Source organism: Argentina anserina, chromosome 7 (assembly GCF_933775445.1).
Source record: "Argentina anserina chromosome 7, drPotAnse1.1, whole genome shotgun sequence".
NCBI classification, from domain to species: Eukaryota; Viridiplantae; Streptophyta; class Magnoliopsida; order Rosales; family Rosaceae; genus Argentina; species Argentina anserina.
Window position 1 is genome coordinate 22,295,474 of NC_065878.1, and position 25,601 is coordinate 22,321,074.

The 25,601-nt window shown below is 37.7% G+C and overlaps 1 protein-coding gene and 1 pseudogene across 1 annotated transcript; one reads left to right on the forward strand and one right to left on the reverse strand.

Annotated features, from left to right (window-relative positions):
- Positions 1-58: 58 nt before the first annotated feature.
- LOC126802571 (F-box protein PP2-A13) lies at positions 59-2,301 on the reverse strand. Its single transcript, XM_050530211.1, has 3 exons — positions 1,839-2,301; positions 1,569-1,696; positions 59-637 (listed from the first exon to the last, which is right to left on the reverse strand). The coding sequence occupies exons 1-3, from the start codon at positions 2,181-2,183 to the stop codon at positions 211-213; spliced, it is 900 nt and encodes a 299-aa protein (XP_050386168.1). The 5' UTR covers positions 2,184-2,301; the 3' UTR covers positions 59-210.
- Positions 2,302-12,525: 10,224 nt separating this feature from the next.
- Positions 12,526-15,520, forward strand: LOC126803835 (probable methyltransferase PMT15; annotated as a pseudogene).
- Positions 15,521-25,601: the final 10,081 nt, after the last annotated feature.

Consider the following 25,601-nt stretch of genomic DNA (forward strand, 5'->3'; position numbering starts at 1 on the left):
TGACGAGACAATATACTAATTCCCATCGTCTTTCAGGAACTGATGTAATCCTGAACAGAGACCTGAACCTACTGAAACCATGAAAAAGATGCAGATGACCATTGATGTTCAGGCCATTCAAATTACGCTGGTTTGAAGCGCATGTTACACAGAGATATCAGCCATGCCATACAACGTGGTTTTGGCTATAGATTAGTTGTTTGTACATAGTTATAGGCTACATTTCATCAACTTTTCCCTCGACCTTGTTGGGCATATCAACACAGAATCTAAGCAGAGGCCACCTTTGGTGTGTGTACAATCAATTTGGATCATAGAAAATCTGATCTTCATTGGCTTTGCTCTATTGCTAATGAAATCACCAACATGGTAGTGAACCCAGCTGCATCTTTCATTCAAATAACACTGGGATAAACCTTGCTGGCCGTCTGATGTTGATAAGTGAAATCGGACGGGCTTCTTGTCCCAGCCGTGTACTTGATCAGTGTTGCATACTCGTCGACCATACCTTCTTGAACAAGTCTTGCCGAGCTGAAGCCGGAAATATAGACCATAGCTTCCCGGTGGAAACTCAAACTCTAGTTCCCCTAGCGCTTCAAGCCACCATATTTGTTTAAGATATGCAACTCTGTTAAACCTAAAATCGCATTTGATCATGAACAAACGCCCATATTAATCATAATATCTTATAATAGACAATATGTGCTGATTTGCATATGTAAATCGATGGTAATGAAACCAAATGAGATCTTTTGGTTTGAAAAAGTTTTCTTAACATAACAATTTGGTATAGACGATATTAAACAGTTATTATTTCTTGCAGGTTTCTTTTTCTTGTGGATTTCTGTTAATAATACATAACTTGGTAGCTAGGAGACTCAACGCAGGCTTCGTCTCAGTTATGTTTGGTGAGGTTCAAAACGCAACGAATAATTACACGAGGATGATGCCATGTAATCACAGAATTTATGAAAGAAACGAAACATTTTCTGTAGCACAAGGCAAGTAGTCATTTATCAAATGGTATCAAATCCTTTTAGCTTAGACGAATCTTAAAAAACAAAGAGCCCACCTTGGAATAGTCCATCTTTCTAGCAATTATTCTTCATTTCTTTGGTGCTATGCTAATTCTCACACCCTACAAGGTTTTGTATAGTCTGGAAACCAAGGACAATCCAGAACTGTACGTGGAAGAGAGGACCTACGTACATCAAGATAGAGTAAGAATAAGTCTAACTGACCAATTCGCACGAATTTTCGGGAAGGCTCTAAATGGGAGCTCTATCTGATCGTTGAGGAAATTATAAAAGCTTTCTGGGTTAGTCTAACGATCGGTAAGAGAAACCGGAATTAAATAAGTTAGAAATAGAACAAAGGTTAGAAGTCCGATCCTCTACATATGATGACAAATCATGGACTTAGTACATGAGCTATCCAGTTCATTTATGTAGAGGGTTTGATAATCTGATACATAATGGAAGATTTGCAGCGATAACAATATGTCGAACTTCTCAAAATGAACAAGACATGATCTATCATTATAATTGAAATATTGGCTCTACAAGTACCTCGATTCCTCAGTTGGAACATTACTCCAATATCGTCGATCATCTATTCCTATTATCCGCAACGCCTTCGATGAAATGGACAAACAAACCTGTGGATAGGATCCACAACTCTTGTCCAACCAAACTTCCTGTTAGTTTTGCCAAAACAAAATCACCATTACCTCATCAGCAAGCTAGATCTATCCGCAATTATGGCTCTGAGTAGTACTTCAAAATAGAAAAAAAAGCATGTACGCTAAACAAAGAGATATATATAGTTGTATACTGTACCTTGGTGCCATTGTCAAAACGATTAGGCCGACATAATCTTGAGTATATATCTTTCTTCAGAAAGTGGTTAGTATTGTGTTCATCACGGGCTAATGATACTTCAAGGAAAAACTTATAGTTTGATGGGAGCTTGGACTGCCAAACAAAATCAGCAGAGGAAGCAGACCGGAACACCCTATTCACTCGTGCAAGTTTACAGATCTCCGGCGGATCCAAGTACGAAAGAATGAAAGAGATGCAACTTTCTGGTAGGTCCCCGAGACCCGTCTGAGCTTGATCTGGAGGATGATCCGCCGAACCTGATCTACTGGCACTGATTGAAGATATAGAGGAACCAGCCCCCATGAGCGAACTATATATTGAGCTGAAACTAAGAACATACAATTCAACTTGAGAGAGTATGATATATGGATCGGAGTACTTTAACGGTAGAAAAGGAGGTGATGAAGCAAATGAACAAGAGGAGGAATAATCATCTTTTTCTTCATGTATAAGGAGGGAAGGTCATTGCCGTTGGTATTAGGCAGCTCTGTGGGTTTTCTACAGAAAGGGAGAGGGATAAATAGTTTGGCTTTAAATTAAATTAAATTAACTAATTAAAAGGAACGTACATTTAACAAAAGAGTGCATGGAAATTGGAATACATCTTTTCTGGCCGAAGTTGGGAACTTTTGTGTTATATACCAATCATATATATCGATCCCATTAGTCCATTACACTTAATTAGTGGAGCAGCAGTTCCATATAAATCAAGTAGACTCCCAATAATTGGGAAATAATCCAGTGCTTCATTACATACTTCTGTCTTAATTACTTATTATGAAAGGTTAATTCCTAATTACCTATTGTTATGATTCTGTAGTATTTGAATACTATTATTTATATACACGTATTGGTCGTTTCATAGAGATTGTAATCTGATTTTGAAATTTACTTGTACGTATATACAACCAATATATTCAAGTCGATCAAATCAATAGTGTGATAAATGGATTAACTAACATGACAAATCATGTTTATGTTTATGCGTACAGATAGTATATATCTTATATATTATTAGCTTAATTAATAAATGTGTGATTTGCTCGTGCACAATTGCACATTGAGGCTTGAGCTAGCTCTAAATTAGTGAGATAATCTGAATATATATGATGGAATATTTGGGATTCTCGAATTGCTAAGTACATGGTTAAGGTGACTAGGGTGTGGTATTATGATAAAGGGCAAACGACGACCAGTACCTAATTAGATTTAGTTATCATGAAGCTGCAACAAAAGCTGTTTCAATTAGTGGTTATTTGGTTAATTAACTAGGATTAGATGCACATGGCCCCGAAATTAGTTTGAAGATCGAAAAGCTCGTGTTTTAACTTCCCTAATTTTGGAAAAGTGGGTTTCACGTACTATACACTAGAACACAAAGCACCTTATTGATTCTTATTCAATACATAAAGTAATACATATAATATTTCATATTTGTTGTAGGTGTAAATAAAATTGATCTCTTAGACTAATTAGGCGTGGCTAACATGCATGTTAATGTGATAATTGATAATTGATAATTGATCTGGCTTAAAAGTAACGATCCCACATGGGATAAAGATTATTATGCTTCCGACCTTGATTGTGTACACAATTAATTAATCTATATATGTGTTGTACTTCTACATGCTCTATATTGGCCGTGTTTATATGAGTAGTGTATCGATCAGTATGTGTATGTGTTTCTATTTTGGTCTCGTACACTGTACGTAGTGTATAGTTTTCAATCTATGTTCAACCCATGTTTCATCTGTTAAGTATAATATTCTTAAAATGAGTAAGTTGTGCATGATAGATAAACGAAGGTAAAATAACCAGGGCGGAACTAGGGCATAAAAGAGTGGGACTAGGTCCCACCTAAAAATTTTGGGGAGAAAAAAAAAACTTACATGGGATAATTGGGGTTTGATATTAGTCACACCCAAAACTATAATTTCAACTATTATAAGAGTTCAAGCCCCATGATGTATCAATAATAATTAATAAAACATACTCGGTGTCTTGGTCAATGGCTGAATGGTTGTTCACGTGTTGCAATTAAACAAAGTAGCACCTTTCTTCTCCCTTTATTCTATTTCTTATGTTTGTCGTTGCAACTCTGCTCTCCCACTCTCCCAGTATCCAAAACCAGTGCACTTGTGTTTTGGCAAATTGGTAAGTCACTTTTATCTAAGATCAACCAATCTCTAACAAGCATTCTTGCCATAATATTAATTGTAAGTATTCAAATTAATTCAATTTTTATCAAATTGAAATTGGGGAAAAAATTAGGGTTTATAGTTTGATCACTTTGAGTTTTAAATTTCTATGAATGAATATGTTATTGACATTTTATGTTATTCGTAAACTATTGTTTTTACACCATTTGTTGCATTCCTTTATGTTCTTGAATCTTGAAGATTGATCTCAATTCTCACAAGAAAATTATAATTGTCTATTATTTGTGATAGAGAAATATGAGGTTTCAAGTACTTGTAAAGTAAAATTTAGTTAGCTGAGTTAGGTTTGCATCTATATATTTTGTATCAAAATACAATTGTATATGTACCTTATTTAATTTGTGATACATTCAAATAATTATTAATTTTATTTTCAATTTATATTAAAGTATCGTTGAAATTTTTTTTGTAGGCAAATTCAAGTCCCATCCGGTTTTAATTTCTGGATCCGCCATTGAAAATAACTAGGGTTTTGATTGATGAGTGAAGTGAATTAATAAGGAATATAGTGCATGTTTGGTGACCCGGGCTAACTGGCCTTCTGTTAAATAAGAGGTCTTAGTTGGTTTGTGAGGTGTTTGGTAATAAGGAGTACAAAAATAAATGACACTAGATGAGACCGGTTTTTCTTTCCTACCTCCTTAGGTTTCGTTACGTGGTACTCAGTTTTGACTCCTTGTTAGCACGGGCTGTTTCTCTTCTTCGTCATGCTTCTCTCTCTCTCTCTCTCTCTCTCTCTCTCTCTCTCATCTTGCCTCTTCTTCTTTTTTTCTGCCTTCATTGCTTCATTTCCTTTCTCACTACTTTCAAGGTACGAGCATAATCAAATTTTATTAGTTTTGAAATACTGGGTATTGCATGCAATGAGTGAGTAAGAACTAAGAACAAATTTCAAATCCATTAATAATACAAATTTTGGGTATTGGAGAATTGGCTAATAGCTTCTGATTATGGGTTTTGTGGAATTGGGTTTTGGGTATTGCCATGAATGATAAATGTAAAGGATGATTTGATTATTGTGTTGCATTTTGGGTTATGGGTTTTTTGACTTTTGAGTATACAATTGTTCTAGGTAATTAGGCAATCTTGAGTATGCAATGGTTCTTTTGATTGCCACTTGAAATTCGGTGGGTTGTAGACTTTTATCAACAACAACAAATTTGGGTATTCTACTATTTTTTTCGGAAAATTCTAGTATATATTAATGTATGTTATATATCTCACACCCGACGGTCGATATTATTTTATTAGTGAAGTCAAAAAAATAATATTTATTGTCAACCGTCAGATGTGAGATGTATAACATATATTGATGTATAGTAGATTAACCATTTTAAATATGGGTGTTCTTTGTTTAGATGATTTTGATACTTTGGTTGGTTCTTTTCTTATTCTAGGTGTTGTTCATAAAATGCACGGTTCAGGAGCAGAAAAGATGAAGAGAGCAAGGCAAGTGAACAGACCAGTTGTCCTACCTTAGGCAGTACTGCCTCACTAAACATGGTTCAAACTAATACTCAGTAAGGCTACTCTCAAGCCCAAGTATTCAAATTAGAGTGACTCACAATAATCCTGATACCAAACATGCACATAAAGTATTGTCACTCTAAGCAGATTTTGAGTGATGAAATCAAACCATTTTACATGTCATTGTCGATGCCTTTCAAATTGTGGAAACAAACCTCCCATGCTTTTTGAAGTAGTAACATATACATAATTTCAATCGAAAAAAAAAAACATATACATGATCGATCGGTATGACAATCACAAATAATGTTTAATGATCGATCTATTCATCTATAATCATATGAAAGTATGAAAGCATGGCTGGATTGGCTGCAGGGTCCCTTCGGGCGTTTTTAAATTTCTGAACGTAGGAAAGAAATGTGTAGTTGACCACATGATAAATTAGTTTAAGGCACGTACAAAACACATGGAACAATTATACATTTGTTTCTGAAAGATGGGGGGCTGGTTTTGTTTGTCTCTCATGCCCGCTGTCCACTACAAATTAGGTCCTAAGCTAGCTCGACGTACTGAGCATAAACAAATCACAAAGCATGATTAACAGACTAACTAAGTAACTAGTAACTATGCATATATAATCGTGTTCGAAAAGGACGTCCACTTGTTCACATGAATCCCGCTACTCAAATAGCAATCAAAACCCTAGCCACGAGTACGGACCTATTCATACACACTACCAGAAGAGCTGGTTCAACATGTCGTTTAATATGGCCGTCCCTCCTGTTGAAATTCTTGAGCTTCAAGTTGACGAATAGCATACACAAGATTAATCTCATCAATGTATGGTGACTGAGTGTTGCTTCCAGATTCTACTGGACTACTGTGAACTAGACATTAATCCAGATTCGGGTGTAGTCGAATTCTCAGTGGGTTTAGCTTCGGGCTTTAGATGCCTACCAAGGCTACCATGTGTAATCTGCTAGTGTAATATGTAATTTGATTCTTCGTTTAAAAATCCCTAGATATATGAAAATCAAATTGCTAATCGAGTTTCTTATATCACACTATATTCGAGTACTCTAACAAGAATAACTGAATAAGTAAACGATTTGCTAGGACAAGCCAACTCATTACCCGGAACTCAGCGACATCGGAATGAAACTTTCAATGGGGCAACAGAATCCCTAACAAGGCTACAAGGAAGAACAATCACAAGTTCACAACCCTAATCGACAATGAAGTGATCAACAACATATTTAGACGATTTTGGACTTTTTAGTGGTAATTAATGGGCTACAGAGTAAGCCCAACCATTTCGGCATCACGTATGGAGGTAGCTAAGATTGGGTTACAAACACTCAAAGTGGATTGACTAACACTCGAATGAGCATAATCTATAAACCGTACGTAGAGAATAAAAACAAAAACAACAAGGATCAATTAGCATCCAACCCAAAGATAACATATCAACATAACCACAAAATCTATAATCGCGTTAGCATTGGCCTAAAGTAACCTCTTAACTTCGATTTCTCAATAGTGATTGAAGACAAAGTACGCATATAGTTTAATACAAGAAAAGAGATCGACGATCAACCGTAGGGGGGAAGATTTATATACACAACGCTAAGATTTGATGCTTCATCATCAGCATTTGGCATGGACCCGGGTTCACGAAATCAAGGAGACTGAAACTTCTTAGGCGTTTCATGTATATAATGAGAGCTATTAGATCTAACTCTATAGTTGGGTACCCGAATTGAGCTATGTTATTTTGTACTGAGAATTAAGACTTTGTTCAATTATGTAGTCCCTAATGTGAACGATGAGGTGTACTCACATGAAAACCACATGGTTGACAACTCGATTTTCAGTCGAAATCGATTGTAATTATCATGGATCGACCATGCCATGCATATGCAATATACTAGCAAAATATTTTAAGGTTGACAAAGCAACTTAACCACGTTAATTAGTTCCATATACGAAGTTACTAAGAACGGCATTTACAACCTGCAAGTTGCCCGTATCAACGACGGTCATTAATTTCTCTTCATTTAGAATGGCTCGTTTCAGAGAAATTATTATATTCACACGCCACATATCACACGACGGTCATTAATTTCTCTTAATGTTATTGGTATATTTTTTACTGTGATTGTTTCTGATTAATTCTTATATGTAAATAAACTTTTGTTATTTTCATCGCATGCATGTTAATTATACAATGTGATAATATGATTGGCTGGGTACACCACATGAAAGTGTTACGTGGTGTGGCAAGTACACATAATAATTACTCTTGCTTTCATGATATAGTCGAAATCGGTTGTCACGTAACGTTAGTTTGCAACTAGCTAGGAAATTTGAGTAGTTAATTTATAATGATCTTTAAGTTTAGCTAGCTTATCATATATCGTCTTTTTCAAGAATGAGTTGGAACATAGTAACCTTCGAGTCAGTGAAAATACTTCTACCCGATGGGTTCGCATTTTGTAAAAATATGTAACTGAAGTGGTGGAAGTGAGGTTAATATCTTAATGTTTTCCTATGGTTTACAGGTTACAGCTCCACGGTATAATAGACTTATTTTCTAAAATCGGACCGATTAAATTAAGCATTAATGCATGCATACGTTGCCCTTGATCGATCGAGCTAGCTTGTATGGGTTGACCCAGTAGTGGGAGCGGGCACACAGAAAGCACCACATACATATACATATCAAGAAATGAACTCATTGCTGCAATACTTTATATCAAGAAAAAACCAATATACATATTGTTTCAGTACGTTTTAGACTTTCTATAATATTATAAACTTCAAGTAGGGTTTAATTGATCCAAGATTTCAGAGAATAACGTACAATCTCATATATAATTCAATCAGAAATGACGGTGCAAGAACTAGTTCAAGGCTTCGTACGTCGTGGTCGTTCATTTGGCTTAATTGCCTAGACCAATTCCACTAACCAAGAGCTAATTACTCTACTGATCAATATATAATTAATTTCATATATAATATCAATATATGCAGTATGTCATCACGATCTACCGACCGTTCTGTTGGGGTTAAGATTTAAGAATAAGCTCTTAATCTACCTATATATACGATCGAGCTTACTCGCTGAAAAGTAAGAAATTGTTTTGTCCTGGCATGGGAAAGGTTTAAGAGAAAAGTACGTATTGTTCATCTGGGGAGTAATCAACTAAACAGGAGCTAGGATCACATCTGATTCCAGCGTAATACACTAGAGTGACTAGACTATTAAAGAAAAGCTTCCTCGTGGTTTATTTACCTGATCATTTAAGTAATTGCAGAATCCCACTGCTAGCAAAAAGTGTTCTCACACTGATTTTAATCAGTGAGAATTAAAGGTATTTCACACGGATATCAGTGTCGGAAAGCTATTAACCACGGTGCGCATACGGAATGTCTATCGGTGTACTTTGGAGGGGGGGGCTAATAGCTATTAGACACGGATTTTAAAGTCCGTGCAAGTTGTTGACATGGGTCCCATGAATATCCACGACCACACTCAATTTGTCCAACAAGTTTTCAGTGTGAATAAATGTTTTTATTCACACTGATATCTGTGTGTCATATTACAATACACACTGATATCAGTGTGAGTAGTTATAATAGATTTAAAAAAAAACATCAATATTGGCCTAATATATATTACCATACATATACATTAGGCTTAAGATCAAATCATCACCAGAGTTCAACTTTCAAGCACAGGATACAAATATCATATGATAAGTGACCACTACTTTATAACACAAACCACTCAAAGAGATTGTTCAACTAAGAAGTGCAGGATTAAACTAAATTTGTACCCTAGATGCAGGTAATGGGACTATAAATGCCTAGCAAATGACATCTTATGTTTTAAGTTGAAATCAGATTACTGAAATTTAACAAAATAACAACCCCCTTTCATATCAAACTTGCGAGATGCAGTTTCTTTAACCAATGAAGAAACTTTTCCCTGAGAGTTCTCATTACTGGTGAATACCTGGCACAGATGAAACAACTTTCCAAATACGCATTTGCTTTAAAAGAATCTCACCTGAACGTATTCCTCTAAGTTTTCTGGTATGATGTAATGAATCATCTCAAACAATATGCAACATATGACTACAGAAATCTAAAAACAATGACGAAATAAAGCCAGAAAACAGACAGCTCCCTAGCTAGGCCATTTTATAAATTGAAGTGAAGGCCTTGTTTTTCCCTTTTATTGTTTCTATCAAAATACATGTGATAATAGAAGAAAGAGCAACTTGCAAGCTTTAATATTATTCTTCCTTCCTCTTTCTCCAATTAACAAAGGGCATAATATCATAAATAAGCCATACTCACCTTAAAAAAGAACATTGATGCAATTAAACCAGTCTATGTGTAATCCAGGACCGTGTTTGTACCACTCAGCAATGCTCCCTGTATTGCCTGTGTATGAAAAATTATGTCACATAACCAGAAATGAGAACCCAAAGACAGTTGAACTGCTGTCATTTCACATGTGATATATCAATGAAATAAAATCATAATAGTTGATCACTCGCACAACTAAGGTCTGTTGTGATTTAAATCAAGATAACTATGAATAAGCTATATACTATAGACTAGTCTTTATTGCAGTTCACAAATAAATACAATACAGAATAAGTTGGATTGAGATGTTAACCAAATAGATGAAGTTATACCTTCAACCAGGAGGACCACGAAGTCTCTCACGTTCACGGTTTCTTGTTTTTAAAATTCTAGAAGAAGTATCCATCTACCTTGACACCAAAATAACATATTTCAACCATTGCACAAAATAAATCATGAGCAATTCACTCTCATAAACTGTATCTAAAACCACAGACAGAAGCATATCCAAACCCCTCCAAAACAATAACTACAAATAAAGCTTATTCCTTTCATCACAAACCCAACAAGCTCACCCCTCATTCCATCCCCAAACCCCACTCGAATTGGGTATCACCCAACTGAGAAATAACACCAAATTATCAAATGGGTAAGATTAAATTCAATAAAGATGGTACCTTTCTGGTGAGATGTTCACCAGGGATGTTGAAGACTCGCCGGGGCGGTACTGGACCAAAGCAGAGATCTGAAGTGGAGAGGAGAAATTGGAAAGTATGGAGGCAGCAGGTCATGTTGTTGAGGTCGAGGCGTGAACGAGGTCGTCGCGGTAGGAGATCAGCTTCTGGAAGTCGACGGTTCCAGAAGAACTCGCCATTATTGATCTGAGATTCGCCAGCAGTGGAGAGGTTGATCTTGATTAACTCATGGAGAATAACAAAACTCGAACCCTAAAATTGAAATCGAGTAAAAACCTAGTGTTGAGAAATCAAGAACTGTTATTTACCTTGTTAGCAAACTGAGGAATGGATTGAAGATGAGATCGTGAAATTAGGGTCGGAGAGCAGCGTCATAGGAAAGTAGCGTCGTCGACCTCGTTGTGGGTGGAGCTTTTCAATTGGGTTTTTTTTAGCAGCGCTAGAATGAAACCCAAATTTTCTGTTTGGCGCTTAAAGATTGGAGCTGGCGCATTTGGAAAGGATTTGCTATGGTTTTGATTACACACTGAAATTTATGGGTAAATCTTTCGGAAAATTCAGTATTACACACGGATTTATGTGAAATATAAGTTATATTGCACACTGAAATTTATGGGTAATTCTTTCAGAAAATTCGTAGATTTTTGTGTTAGTTTTTTATTACACACAGATAAATGTGTGTGTTATATCACGCACGGACAACAGTGAGCATAATATAGATATAACACACGGAACTCTGTGTGTATTCTTATTACACACGGAACTCTGTGTGTATTCTTATATAACACTGATTTTAGTGGTTATTGTAAGTTATATAATTTCAGGTGGACCCTTGTTAGTTTATTTCACACGGTTAATTGTGTGAATTGGTATATGTCACTGATTTATAATGATCAGTGTGAGTAAAATCAGTGTGAAAACTATTTTTGTTAGTAGTGTCCTACCTTTTGATGAGGCCGGTCCTCATACTTCTGTCACTAATATCACTCCATTAATTTTTAAACTTGGCATGTAAGTTATACAAATAGAGAATCTAACTATTGGATGCACCTCATCGGAGTCATCGCCGAACAAGACATTCTAAAATGTAAGTAGGCTAGGGGAACTCGTCAACCATGATCAAAATGCTCGGTGATCATCCAATTCTAACGACAGAGAACAAGCTATTTTGAAGTGGTACGGTATGTTTCACCGTGCTGGCCTTAATGTTAGTGAGGACTGAGGAGTGCGCGCGCGCTGAGAAGCTGCTTGTGTACAATTCAATAGTAGTTATTATCTGTTATGTTTAGGTTAATTACGCTTCAAGCATCGTCTCTGAAAGACTAGAGAATTAAAGCAATCAAATAGAGAGTCTTTACAAGAATCAAATTTTATTTAGAATTATACTGTACTAGAACACAGACATGTCTAAATGATAATTAGTCATGATCTCCGATTCACTAATTTATTTTGCAAAGATACTTTTCAATTCTCAGTTAAATGCCTGATCGAAAGAACTCGACCAAAATTAACTGGATTTTTGGTTATAACATCGTGTAATTATATTAACCATAATGAATTGAACTTTATACCAAATAATGTGCACAGGGAACTTAATTGACAAGAAGATTATAAAATCTATTTCTTATTATGGCTTTGCCAGAAAATGGATTATAATAACCCAAATTAACTTGCCACTAATTAAGTACGTAGCTGGCTGATCAATTCATAGCGCTGTATATATAAATTGCAAAACATCATCTCCCACATGACCTACTTGATTATTAGAAAGTAGAAACCTATTTGTTTAACCCCTCACTCACATCCCACCTCCCTCGGTCATCTCAACTCCCTTATATTCAAACCTACATGATTTCGTAACGAAGACAACATCAAATCAAATCATCCATGGCTTCATCCGACGACCACCGTCCCTACAATCCCACATCGAAACCCTCCAAGCCTTTTTCCCTTGCCAACATTTCAACATGGAAAAACTTAAAACCGAACAACGCTTACGCCTTACCACTAATCCTCTTCCTCTGCATCTTCTCTTACTTCTACGGCCTCTGGCAACACGGCAGCACCGCCCCCGCCTCCCTCAACAAAATCCCGTGTAACTCCCCCGACACAACCCTAACGGAAAACCCACAAACCCTAGATTTCGCCAGCCACCACAACCCTAACTATGCAATCAACATTTCCACACACAACACTCCCACATCCTACCCTCCCTGCGACGTCAAGTACAGCGAGTACACTCCGTGCGAGGATACGAAACGATCCCTGAAATTCGAGAGGGAGAGACTGATATACAGAGAGAGGCACTGTCCAACTCAAGATGAGCTTCTTAAGTGTCGTGTTCCGGCACCTCACGGGTACCAGAACCCGTTTACTTGGCCCAAAAGTAGAGATCTGGCGTGGTACGCCAATGTTCCGCACAAGGAGTTGACGGTGGAGAAGGCGCAGCAGAATTGGATTATATACCAAGGCGACCGGTTTAAGTTCCCCGGTGGTGGAACCATGTTTCCGAACGGCGCAGATGCGTACATCGATGATATTGGGAAGTTGATCAATCTCAAAGACGGGTCTATCCGGACCGCCATTGATACTGGCTGTGGGGTAAGCAGGCCGGAAATCTTCATTTTAATAGTTTCCTTTTCAATTTGATCTGTTTATGGGAATAATTAATTAATTAAGATGATTAATGTCGTTCAATTCTCTTCCGTATTCAGCTAGGAAAACATTAATGGGGATTGTCTCAAATAAGGCGATCACAGATTCTTAGCTATATATGAAATTATGAATTGTTTACGATAATTGCATTTTGTAATTTGAGACATATCTCTCTCTCAATCATAAAGATTAAGATATCCAGATTCAGAAGAGGAGGATTATTAGAATAGAACTTTTTTTTTTCAGAATAGAACTATTTAGAAATTCAAACTTTTCAGAATATCCCAGATCACATCATAATGTACGTGGATCTGCATGGATGATGATACAGGTTGCAAGTTGGGGAGCATATCTAATGTCCCGGGATATTCTACCAATGTCTTTCGCGCCAAGAGACACACATGAAGCTCAAGTCCAATTCGCTCTCGAACGAGGCGTTCCCGCCCTCATCGGAGTCATTGCCTCGAAAAGACTTCCTTATCCTTCTAGAGCCTTTGACATAGCTCATTGCTCTCGATGCCTCATTCCTTGGGGCGAATACGGTACTTTTCTTTCAAGAAGTCCAAATATGAAATTAGACTATTTATAACTCTTTCCTGCAACAAAAAAACAGTTATTTTTGTGAGGCAGTAATGAACCCTAGCTAGATGGGATGCACTGATCAAACTCATCAAAGTTGGAGGATGAGGTGACGAGTTAGACCTCATTACTGTGAGCTCGAATCTCGTTGTGTTTGATGTCATTTAATAATTACTAATCAATTCTAAATCTATGTTAAGGGGATCGAGTGAAGTGATACTATGACATCATACGTTTTACACACATATATATCACATCATATATTCACTCTAAAATCTGATTTTGTTTCTTTTTTTGGATGGTATATGCAGATGGGGCTTACTTGACGGAGGTTGATAGAGTTCTGAGGCCTGGTGGTTACTGGATTCTATCCGGTCCACCTATCCGCTGGAAGAAGTACTGGAAGGGTTGGGAAAGAACACAGGAAGATTTGAACGAAGAACAAACTGGCATAGAGGATGTAGCTGCTAGCCTTTGCTGGAAGAAGTTGGTGGAGAAGGACGACATTGCAATTTGGCAAAAACCAACTAATCATTTAAACTGCAAATTGAACCGAAAGCTTGCCAAGAATCGCAACTTCTGTCCTGCTCAAGATTCTGATCAAGCTTGGTCTGTGCTCTAATCAACTTGCATATTTACTATATACACTGTTGCTGTTTCAGCTGTTTGCTTAAGTTGATCCATTTTTTTGGTTCTTAGGTATACAAAGTTGGCGACTTGTTTGACTCCTTTACCGGAGGTTTCTAGCGAAGATGATGTTGCTGGTGGCCAGATGACAAAGTGGCCGGAGAGACTAAATACAGTGCCACCGAGAATTAGTAGGGGAACTGTGAAGGGTGTCACAGCTGAAGATTTTCAACAAGATTCGGAGCTGTGGCGAAAGAGGGTAACACATTATAAAACAGTGAACAATCAACTTGCGCAGCCCGGAAGGTATAGAAACCTTCTGGATATGAATGCCAACTTGGGTGGATTTGCAGCTGCGCTAGTTGATCTGCCTGTTTGGGTCATGAATATGGTTCCGGTCGACGTGAAAGTCAACACTCTCGGAGTCATCTACGAACGTGGATTAATCGGATCATATCAAAACTGGCAAGTTCCAACAAACTAACAGAACTATATACGTCTGGACTGACTCAACACTAATATATGAAAGTCTCACATAAATGATTTCTATTTGTTCTGTTTTGTTTTCAGGTGTGAAGCAATGTCTACGTATCCAAGAACATATGACCTCATTCATGCCGATACAGTGTTTAGTCTCTACAAGGATAGGTAAGATCAGTAACCTAGCTATACATATAAGGCCAACCAGTTTTGTAAATGCTTCTGAAAGTGCTGGAAGCAATGACTTTACATGTTCTGTAACATTAATGTGTGTTCGATTTGTGCTGCAGATGCGAAATAGAAGACATTTTACTGGAGATGGATAGAATTTTAAGACCAGAGGGAAGCGTGATCATCCGAGACGATGTCGATTTGTTGGTGAAGATCAAGAGCATTATCGACCACATGGATTGGGAAAGTCAAATTGCTGACCACGAAGATGGACCTCATGAGAGGGAAAAACTACTATTTGCGGTGAAAAAGTACTGGACTGCTCCCGCTCCGGCAGAAGAAGGATCCAAATAGCATTAGCATTTTCTAGCTTTTCGCTCTTTGTTGTAAGTCCATAACATTCATGATTTTTTTTGTGATAGTTTCATCTCTTTCCATCTAAAATTCTAGATGCAACTGTTTTTATAATGTCAAGGAGGATTTTTTTTATTCAGATTCTATTGTCGCTTAAGACTAGGCCTAAGTGCAGACATGGTTAGTGGAACTCCAATCTGATTCACAAAAGTAATGACTACCATTCAACAGAGCTAATCTAATCAATTACTCTTGGCTCACAAGGCCTCATGAGATCAAATTAAATTTAACTGACGTACGATCGATGATATTAGAGCTCGCCAAGATTATCATCTAATTATAATCAACTTTCTTTCAGTAACCTAACTAACCATGCTTAAAACTTTTTTCGGAATGGTCTCGAGTAAACGTATGTGGATTAATGTAAGCCAACGTACGTTAATCACCCTAATGTATCAGTGAGTGATTTACATTAAACTGTTTGCTGTTTTCTTAATTTTCTTAGGCCAAACAAAATGAAACAATAATTTAGATAAATGAAAATAATAATTCAGAGGGACCATGATATCTACGTGATCTTCGAGATCCCACGTAAATTTCCTCCTCTAACGTAATAAGGTAGCCCAAAACTATATTAGGTGCATCATGCAAACAGTACGTCACCTCTCGATAACAATGACCGACTATAAATTGACCTATATTAGTCTATTATATTACATCGGCTTAGACACTCAATTCCCACGTTAAATCTTCTTACCTATTTCCACAGCTTAGACAGTCATGGCAGCCTTCAAGTCGATGATTAGCATCCAGGCTACAGCGCTACTACTTGTAGTTTTGACGGGGCTCGCGCTGGTGCATACGCAGACAGCCGAGGCGCAGGGCGGCTCGTGCGCGGCCAATCTGTCCCACCTGAATGTATGTGCACCCTTTGTGGTTCCGGGGAGTAACAGCAAACCCAACTCCAACTGCTGCACTGCGATCCAAGCTGTGGAAAGTAGCTGCCTTTGCGACACTCTCAGGATTGCTGCTCAAATTCGGAACCGTCTAGAATTGGCCCACTCTCCGAGAGCCCAAAAGGTCTTTTCCTGACGTGGCGACGCATGAGTGGTTTGAGCAGCAAGGGCCACAGACGTCCGTTAAACGTTCAAATGTTATGCACATTTTTGTTCTCGGCGCGTTTTAATCACGTGGGGGTAAGTTATCAGATAATTCTGACTTTGACCTAATTGCGCTGACCACAGCCCCTTCTGTCGATAAGAGACGACGTGGTGGCAATTCCACAACATCATCATCATCCGGTGCATGACAATCTAGAGTCGTTCCCTGCACCTGCAAACGCTTCTCCCATTTCCACCACGACCTTTAACCTCGACTCCGACGACATCCCTCCCATCAATGGCTTCCGTGACTTCTTCCGTGAGTTCAACCGAGAATCCAAGAAGCTCTGGTTTCTTGCCGGCCCCGCCATCTTCACTTCACTATGTCAGTACTCTCTTGGTGCCATCACTCAAGTCTTCGCCGGCCAGGTCAGCACCATCGACCTCGCCGCCGTCTCCGTCGAGAACTCGGTCATCGCTGGATTCTGCTTTGGCGCTTTGGTACTTTAATCCTATATTCCAATTTCAGCAATGGATTCTATATGATTAAGCTCAAAGCCTCATACTCTCAAACACCAGATAAACCTTTCTACGTAAACAGTAAACTACTTAATACTCTAAAAACAGGAACAAAACTCACGCCGTTTCAAAAACCCGCTAAGCTCTCGGAGAGTGGGTGCATTCCAGAAATTACCCTCAAATTCCCACTCAGTGCGATCTCCCTCCCCTCTCTTGTGGTAATTACTACCATGGTTGACAATTTCCCTCATATTTATAGTTCATTCTTTTATCTCTAGCATATCAGCCTCTAATTTTCACTTATAGGTACAAATTGATCGTCATATGAAGATCTATCTAGAACATCCACGTACGCTGCATGACAAGGAATAATGTTGAAGTTTCAGTGTTTTGCTTTCGTTTATGTAATTTTTTCTTTTTGCCTCCCTCAAATGTATGTGTCATCGGATTCTCATGTAGCACGATCGGATGTGAGACTAAATATGAACAAATTAATAAAATAGATCTTTCAGCTAAGAAACAAAATAAAGATTTTTTTGGTGGAGCTAGCTCTACGTTGAAATTAAAACAATATTATTGTTGATGAAGAAAATGAAGGCGTTAAGAAACAAAATAAAGTATAAACGTGTCCTCTCATAAGATTTTCAAGAAATTCATTTGATGAAGTTCTCTTCCTATATAACAGATGTCAAACAATTGGATTGTTCATCAACAAGAGGAAGAAACATTCAAACATTCACTAGCTACTAATTCTGAATTATACATACTTCATGATATTGGGATCGATCAAATCCTTCTTAATCAAAACTCCTAAAAAAAGTATTTCTTCTTCCATTTTGTTCATAAAAGCATTTTATTTTTCATCCTTGGGAAAAACATTAGTCAAAATATAAAAGTATATATATACTTCAATAGAAAGAAAAAATATATATATATATATGTATATTGTATCGCAATTTTTTTTCAATAATTTACAAAGAGAATCAAAGATTTCACACATATCACTTATCGTGACTCATGACCTAATAGTCTACTTCCTAGGTAATGATGCTTTTACCACTTGAGCACCACTGATCTAAACAATATCATTCCGAAGACAATTGCAAGCAATCACACTAGGAGTCTCGAAACGAATCCAACTTCTGATTTCTTCTTAAAATCATCTTTAATCATATACACCTTCACCATAAGCCTAGAAGACCATATAAAAAAAATGGATCGATCTTAGTTGCAAATGCAACACAAACAACCAAATTATGAGAAACGTCACATTTTTTGTGCACATTTACCTTCCTAACCAGATCGATCAATTCACACAACAATTTCATATCCTAGTAAAACTTTTTAGAAAGACGCATTCATCTATAAATCTCTAAGACGATAATCTATTTTCAAAACATTAGAGTATGAAATGATAAACTTATGATCATTTTGGCGATGTGGTTTGTCTTCACACAATTTGCAGAACAGACGGAGAATTGTCTCTCATGTGTACAGTTTACAGGAGTAAACCATCACAAACAGGTGATTATCTTTGCTGCCGCACTTTTGTTTGGTGACACCATGGAATCTTATAAGTGGCTATTCGAAACTTTTTTGAAAGCAATGTCAGGGAAAAAACCAAGGACCATTCTAACTGATCAAGATGCAACAATCATTGAGGCAATCAATTCAGTCTTACCAGAAACAAACCTTGGGACATGCATATGGCAAATGTACGAAAATGCTCTCAAACACATTAGCCCCATGGTAAAAGATACTCAGTCCTTTGCCAATGATTTCAACAGATGTATGTACGACCACAAAGATGAAGATGATTTTGTTTCTGCTTGATAAATATGGTCTCCAGCAGAATGACTGGTTAAAATGGATGTTTAGATCACGAGACATGTGGGCTTTTGCGTATGGTAGGAAACTAGGAATTGTTGGATTGAAAAAATATGGGAACAAATACTGTGTTGGAATATGAAGAAAACGAGATATTGGTTCTTTTGAGTTGCTACAGCAGAGCTCTTTTTGGTTTTTTATTAACTTGACATCATTACCTACAACAACACATTAGCTAAGTACTTATAGGCATGCTTAGTGCTCTAGATTATTCTATTCTAGAGACATACAGAAGACTAACTAAGACTAATACATTATTAATTAAGCTAACAGATATTTCTAGAGATAAGTAGAGTTGTGTAGAAAGTACATTAATTCTAAGTTTCCAACACTCCCCCTTAATGTGCTTTCTTCACAACGCCAATGAGCTCTCTGAAATGGCAAAACTTGTCCTTTGAAAGTGCTTTGATCAGAATATCAGCTAATTGTTTCTCTGACCTGCAATATTCCAGCTGCACTATCTCTTTCTCAATTGCTTCTCTGATGAAGTGATACTTGATTGCAATATGCTTTGTCCTTTCATGATTGACTGGATTTTTTGCAATGGCAATGGCTGACTTGTTGTCACAGTATATGGTGGTTCCTTTCTCTTGCTTCTCTCCAATATCTTCAAGAATTCGTCGAAGCCATATTGCTTGAGATGTTGCTTTTGCTGCTGCAATGTATTCTGCTTCAGTTGAGGACTGAGCAACAACACTTTGCTTCTTTGAAGCCCATGAACATGCTCCAGAACCAAGAGAGAATACATAGGCAGATGTGCTCTTCATGTCATCAAGACAACCAGCCCAATCACTATTTGTGTACCCAACAAGAGTTGAATTTTCTGCTGTTCTGTAATGGATTCCATAATCAAGAGTGCCCTGCAAATATCTTAACACTCTTTTAGCTGCTCCAAAATGAATTTGACTTGGCTCTTGCATATACCTGGAGAGAAGACTTGCAGCAAACATGATATCAGGCCTAGTAGCCGTTAGATACAAAAGCCCACCAATTAAACTTCTGTACTTTGTAGGATCTGCCTTCTTTGCACCATCTTCCTTCTTCAACTTTTCATTTGCTATCAGAGGAGTAGCTACAAAATTACAACCAAGCAAATTGAACTTCTTGAGGATGTTCTCTGCATACTTCCTTTGGGAAATAAAAATCCCATCTTTCGATTGAGATACTTCAATCCCCAAAAAGTAATGAAGAAGGCCCAAGTCATTCATCTCATAAGTATTCATCATATCCCTCTTAAATTGCTGAATCATATTCTCATTGTTACCAGTAAATATTAGATCATCAACATAAAGAGAACCAATGAGAATAGAACCTGACTTCTTGTACACATAAAGTGTAGGCTCACTTGGACTCTTCTGGAAACCTTGCTCTGCAAAGTACTTGTCAATTTCAGCATACCACGTCCGAGGAGCTTGCTTTAACCCGTAAAGAGCCTTCTTTAACCTGTAAACTTTGTCTTCTCCCCCTTTAACTAAAAATCCTTGAGGCTGCTCTACATAGACTTCATCTTTCAATACTCCATTTAGAAAAGCAGACTTCACATCAAGTTGATAAATCAACCAATTCCTTTGAGCAGCGAGAGCAATCAAGGTTCTAACAGTTTCAAGTCTTGCAACAGGAGCAAAAGTTTCAGAATAATCAATACCTGGCTGTTGAGTAAATCCACGAGCCACCAGCCTTGCTTTATGTTTACAGATGCTTCCATCTTGATTAAACTTTGTCTTGTATATCCATTTCACCCCAATAACTTCTCGATCTTTTGGAAGATCAACAAGCTCCCAAGTTTGATTCTTTTCTATCATACTCATCTCCTCCTCCATTGCTTTCACCCAAACTTCTTCTTTTTTAGCTTCTTCAAAGTTTTCTGGTTCTATATCAGCAAAGTTGCAAGACTCATATAAATCACTTAGCATTCTGGTCCTTTGAGGAGGGCTCTCTGGTGATGAGTACTCTGGAGTAGGTGGATCCTCATTTGAATTGCTTGCTGAAGTTGTTGGTGACTGAGGAATGACACCATCTTCATACTGCTCCATTTGAATGTTTTCTTCTTGCTGACCAGTAGCATATGGTAACTCCTGCACTTTATTTTCTTTCCAATCCCAGCTAGCTTTTTCATTAAAAATAACATCTATGCTCACAATTAACTTCTTCGTTTCAACATTGTAAAGTCGATATCCTTTTGAGCTAGTACTATACCCAACAAATATGCATTTTTGACTTTTATCATCAAATTTACTTCTTTTATGAGCAGAGATATGAGCATAACAAATGCAGCCAAAAATTTTAAAGTGACTTACAGATGGCTTGAATCCACTCCAGGCTTCGAACGGAGTCATATTTTTCACCGCCTTGGTTGGACATCTGTTGAGAATATAAACGGCTGTATGCACAGCTTCTGCCCAAAAATCCTTTGGTAAGCCCTTTTCTTTCAGCATTGAAGTCGCCATCTCCACAATGGTTCGATTTTTCCTTTCAGCGATGCCGTTCTGTTGGGGGCTGTAGCCAACTGTAAGTTGCTTCCAAATGCCTTCATCTTTGTAAAAATCTTCAAATTCATGAGAAGTGTATTCTCCTCCATTGTCACTTCGAATGACTTTAATTTGACAGCCACTTTGCTTTTCTACAAATACTTTGAATTTTCTGAAAACTTGGAAAGTTTCTGATTTCTCCTTCAAAAAATATACCCAGGTCATTCTCGAAAAATCATCAATAAATGTGAGAAAGTACCTGAATTGGTTTAATGAAGGAGTTCGCATTTTTCCACATATATCTATATGCACAAGCTCCAACGGTGCCTTAGCTCTCCAAGAACTTTGTTTTGGGAATGGAAATCGATGTTGCTTGCCCATAATACACCCTTCACATGGATCAGTTGTTGCTTCAATTTGAGACAGCCCTTTGACCATGCTATTTTGTTGAAGTAGCTTTAGCCCTTGAAAATTCAGATGACAAAACCTCTTGTGCCACAACCAAGAGTCTTGAATAACATCAGTCTTCAATGCATCGACATGATCGTAAACTTCATCATAAATGATTTCAATGATAAAGTTTCTGTTTGGCCGCATCTTCACATGTGCTATCACTATATTTCCAGCCTTTTTATCATAAATAGTGCAGCTTAAATCATCAAAGACAACTCTATAACCATGCTCCAAAAGTTGTCCAACACTCAACAGATTTTCATTCAAATTTGGAACAAGTAGAACATCATGAATGTACCTCACTCCTTTTGCAGTTTTGACGGCAATTGTTCCTTTCCCCTTTGCTCGGACAGGATAGCCATCACCCATTCTTATCCTTGGAGTAATTGTAGTATCAATGTCAAGAAATATAGTTTCATTTCCTGACATATGATTGCTACAACCACTGTCAACGAACCATCTGCATGAGTCTTCTTCTCGAATTGATAAGCACTTAGCAGAGAATAAATTCTCTTCTCTGCTCTGTTCATTTTGATGCTCCCTAAATTTGGCTCGATTGGAATGATTATATCTATAATTCTTGTCAGTATGCCCAAACTTATTACAATAAAGGCATTTAGGCTTTCCTCTGTACCAACAGTTCATAGTAATATGACTATTTTTATTGCAAATCTTGCAAGATGGTTTATAATCTCCAGAGTTCATACCTCTATCATTGCTGTAATGATTTCTCCTGCTCCAATCTCCTTTCTTAAACTTACATTGGTCGCTGGAATGTTGGCCATCTCTTGCTACTAGCTTCCCTCTCTTGAAGGTTTTTTGTGGCTTGAAATTGAGCTTCGATTGAAAAGCACTTTCAATTGTTTCTTCATTGCGTCTCAATCTCCTTTGTTCGTGAGACTTCAATGATCCCAGCAGTTGTTCCATGGTGAGAGTTTAGAGATCCTTCGATTCTTCAATTGCAGCAACAATAGGATCAAATTTTTCTGGTAAGCTAACCAAGATCTTCTCCACAACACATCGATCATCCATCTCTTCACCACCGAGTGTTCTTATTTGATTGACCACTTCGGTTAATCTGGAAGAGTAATCTTGAATGCACTCTGACTCCTTCATTTTCAGATTGTGGAACTCTCTACGCAAAGATTGAAGCTTGATGGTTCTAGCCTTCTCATCGCCTTGAAACTCTCGTTCTAGAATCTCCCAAGCCTCCTTTGCTGTCTTGGCTCTAGAAATTCTGGGAAATATCTCAGATGTCACCGCGTTTTGAATCTTCGAGAGCGCCTTCGCATCGGACCTGACTTCTCTGTCATAGATTTTCTTCTGGGCTACTGTGAGTTCATCCTCTTCAGCTTCTGTGAGTTCTTGATAACCTTTCTCTGTGATTCTCCAAAGACCTTCTGATCGGAGCATTGTCTTCATCTTAATCTTCCAAAAATCATAATTTTCTCCACCAAAGATAGGAAGAAGAGGATAAGAACCTGGTGCACTTTCTTTAGAATCCATCTTCTTGATAAGAGATGTGGAACACCAAATATGAACGAACCTGCTCTGATACCAATTTGTTGGATTGAAAAAATATGGGAACAAATACTGTGTTGGAATATGAAGGAAATGAGATATTGGTTCTTTTGAGTTGCTACAGCAGAGCTCTTTTTGGTTTTTTATTAACTTGACATCATTACCTACAACAACACATTAGCTAAGTACTTATAGGCATGCTTAGTGCTCTAGATTATTCTATTCTAGAGACATACAGAAGACTAACTAAGACTAATACATTATTAATTAAGCTAACAGATATTTCTAGAGATAAGTAGAGTTGTGTAGAAAGTACATTAATTCTAAGTTTCCAACAGGAATACTATTTTTGTTGACATGGAAGGCACACATTTGGTTGAAAGTTTATTTGGTGATCTGAGAAATTACCTACACTCTGACACTACTGTGCTTCAGTTCTTTAAGCATATTGAGAGGGTGGTAGATGAGCAACGGTTCAAAGAAATAGAAGCTAGCGATTAAATGAACCGCTGTATGCCAAGGCTAATTACAAGTAATAAGGACTGTAATTATGTTAAAACATGCAAGTAATGAATACACCCCAAGGGCATTTGAAGTATTTCAGCATGAGTTTGATTAGTGTGTAAATGTTGTTGTTGACCGATGTAGTGAGAATGGGTCATTGCTACAGTACAGGGCTAAACCATATGGGAAAACTCAAGAATACAGCGTCACATTCTGTTCGTCTGATGGTACGTACAGTTATCTGCGTTGTAAGAAATTTGAGTGTGCTGGATTTCTATGTAGCCATGCCCTTAGGTACTCCCTGCCAAATATGTCTTGAAGAGATGGACAAAATATGTGAGATTACGGAGTGGAAGACTGAGTGATGTCTCCGAGGTCCATGATAACCCTAAGCTCGTTGTGGCAAGCCGTTACAAAGATCTTAGCCACAGAATTCTGATGTTATCTACTAGGGCTTCTGAATCTGGGGAAGCATTTCAATACGCTGTTCGGAAACTCAACCAAGTGATGGAAGGGGTTGAAAAATTTCTGTCATTAAAACCTGAGGATGCTCGAGCTGCCTCGTCAAGCAGCACAGGTACAACTGCTTCTGATATTGAGCATGCAGAATTGTTTCTAGATGAGAATGCTTTTGAGAATCAGGGTGAGAAAGGAGAAAGAGGAGCAAATGAACAACGGAGTGCTGTCCTCGACAGAGAAAATGGTAACTTCTCTCCCACAGACAGAAATCAGATTCCAGATGCATCCCCGCAAAGTAATCAATCCTACATTTCTCTGGAAGCCTTGGACGGAAATCCCATTACACAGGTGAGTCTTGACTTGCACTTTTGACCATTGTCACTTCTATATTTTGCTGAAAGTGTGCTAGTTTTGATCCTTTCATATTTCACTGCATAGGATTTGTACACTTTTGAAGTCAACTCCGTAAACAATTGCATGTATGCACAAGCTAACTTATTACAACCTCCAAACATCTTTCCTGACCAACATGATTCACCTTCCCAGTCGCAATTGTTTCAAGTACTGTTTCTGTTACAAATAATTCGAGCTACTATGGCCACGTATCTAAGTTGTTTATATACTAATTCTCATACAGGAACATTTGATCAATGACACATACCAAGAGCCTATATCTGAACTGAGGCAGGTAATTGTAAGCAAAGGTGAAATAGTAAAGTTTTTATTCAAAGTAACAAGTTTAACATGTATTACCATGTAATTTTACTCTATGGTTCCACTGTAGGCAATGGATCTCGATCTCAACCCTCCACATTCACCTTCATTCTTGCTCTGATCCCCGCATTCGTCTTTCGTCGAGTCCAAGTCTCTACAACGCGGGGGTCAATGAACTAATCTAACAACTCTCGACTCTCTATTTTTAGTTCACTGTGTCGCATCAATCAAAGACTTGGTTCACTGTGAACCATGTGGTCAATTCTACAGTACATAACACTACAGATAGAATCTATTCTATTCCACCAGTTTACTTCTGTGGGTCTTCACCAGCCAGCTACCACTAGACAAAAGGTTGGTGGCGCGTGCTGGCAACTCCCAACCAAGCGCGCGTGGTTTTTAATTCTTCTATATTCCAAACTCCCCCAAAACCAAACGCTACTTAAAGACAGAGAGACTCGCTCTTATCACT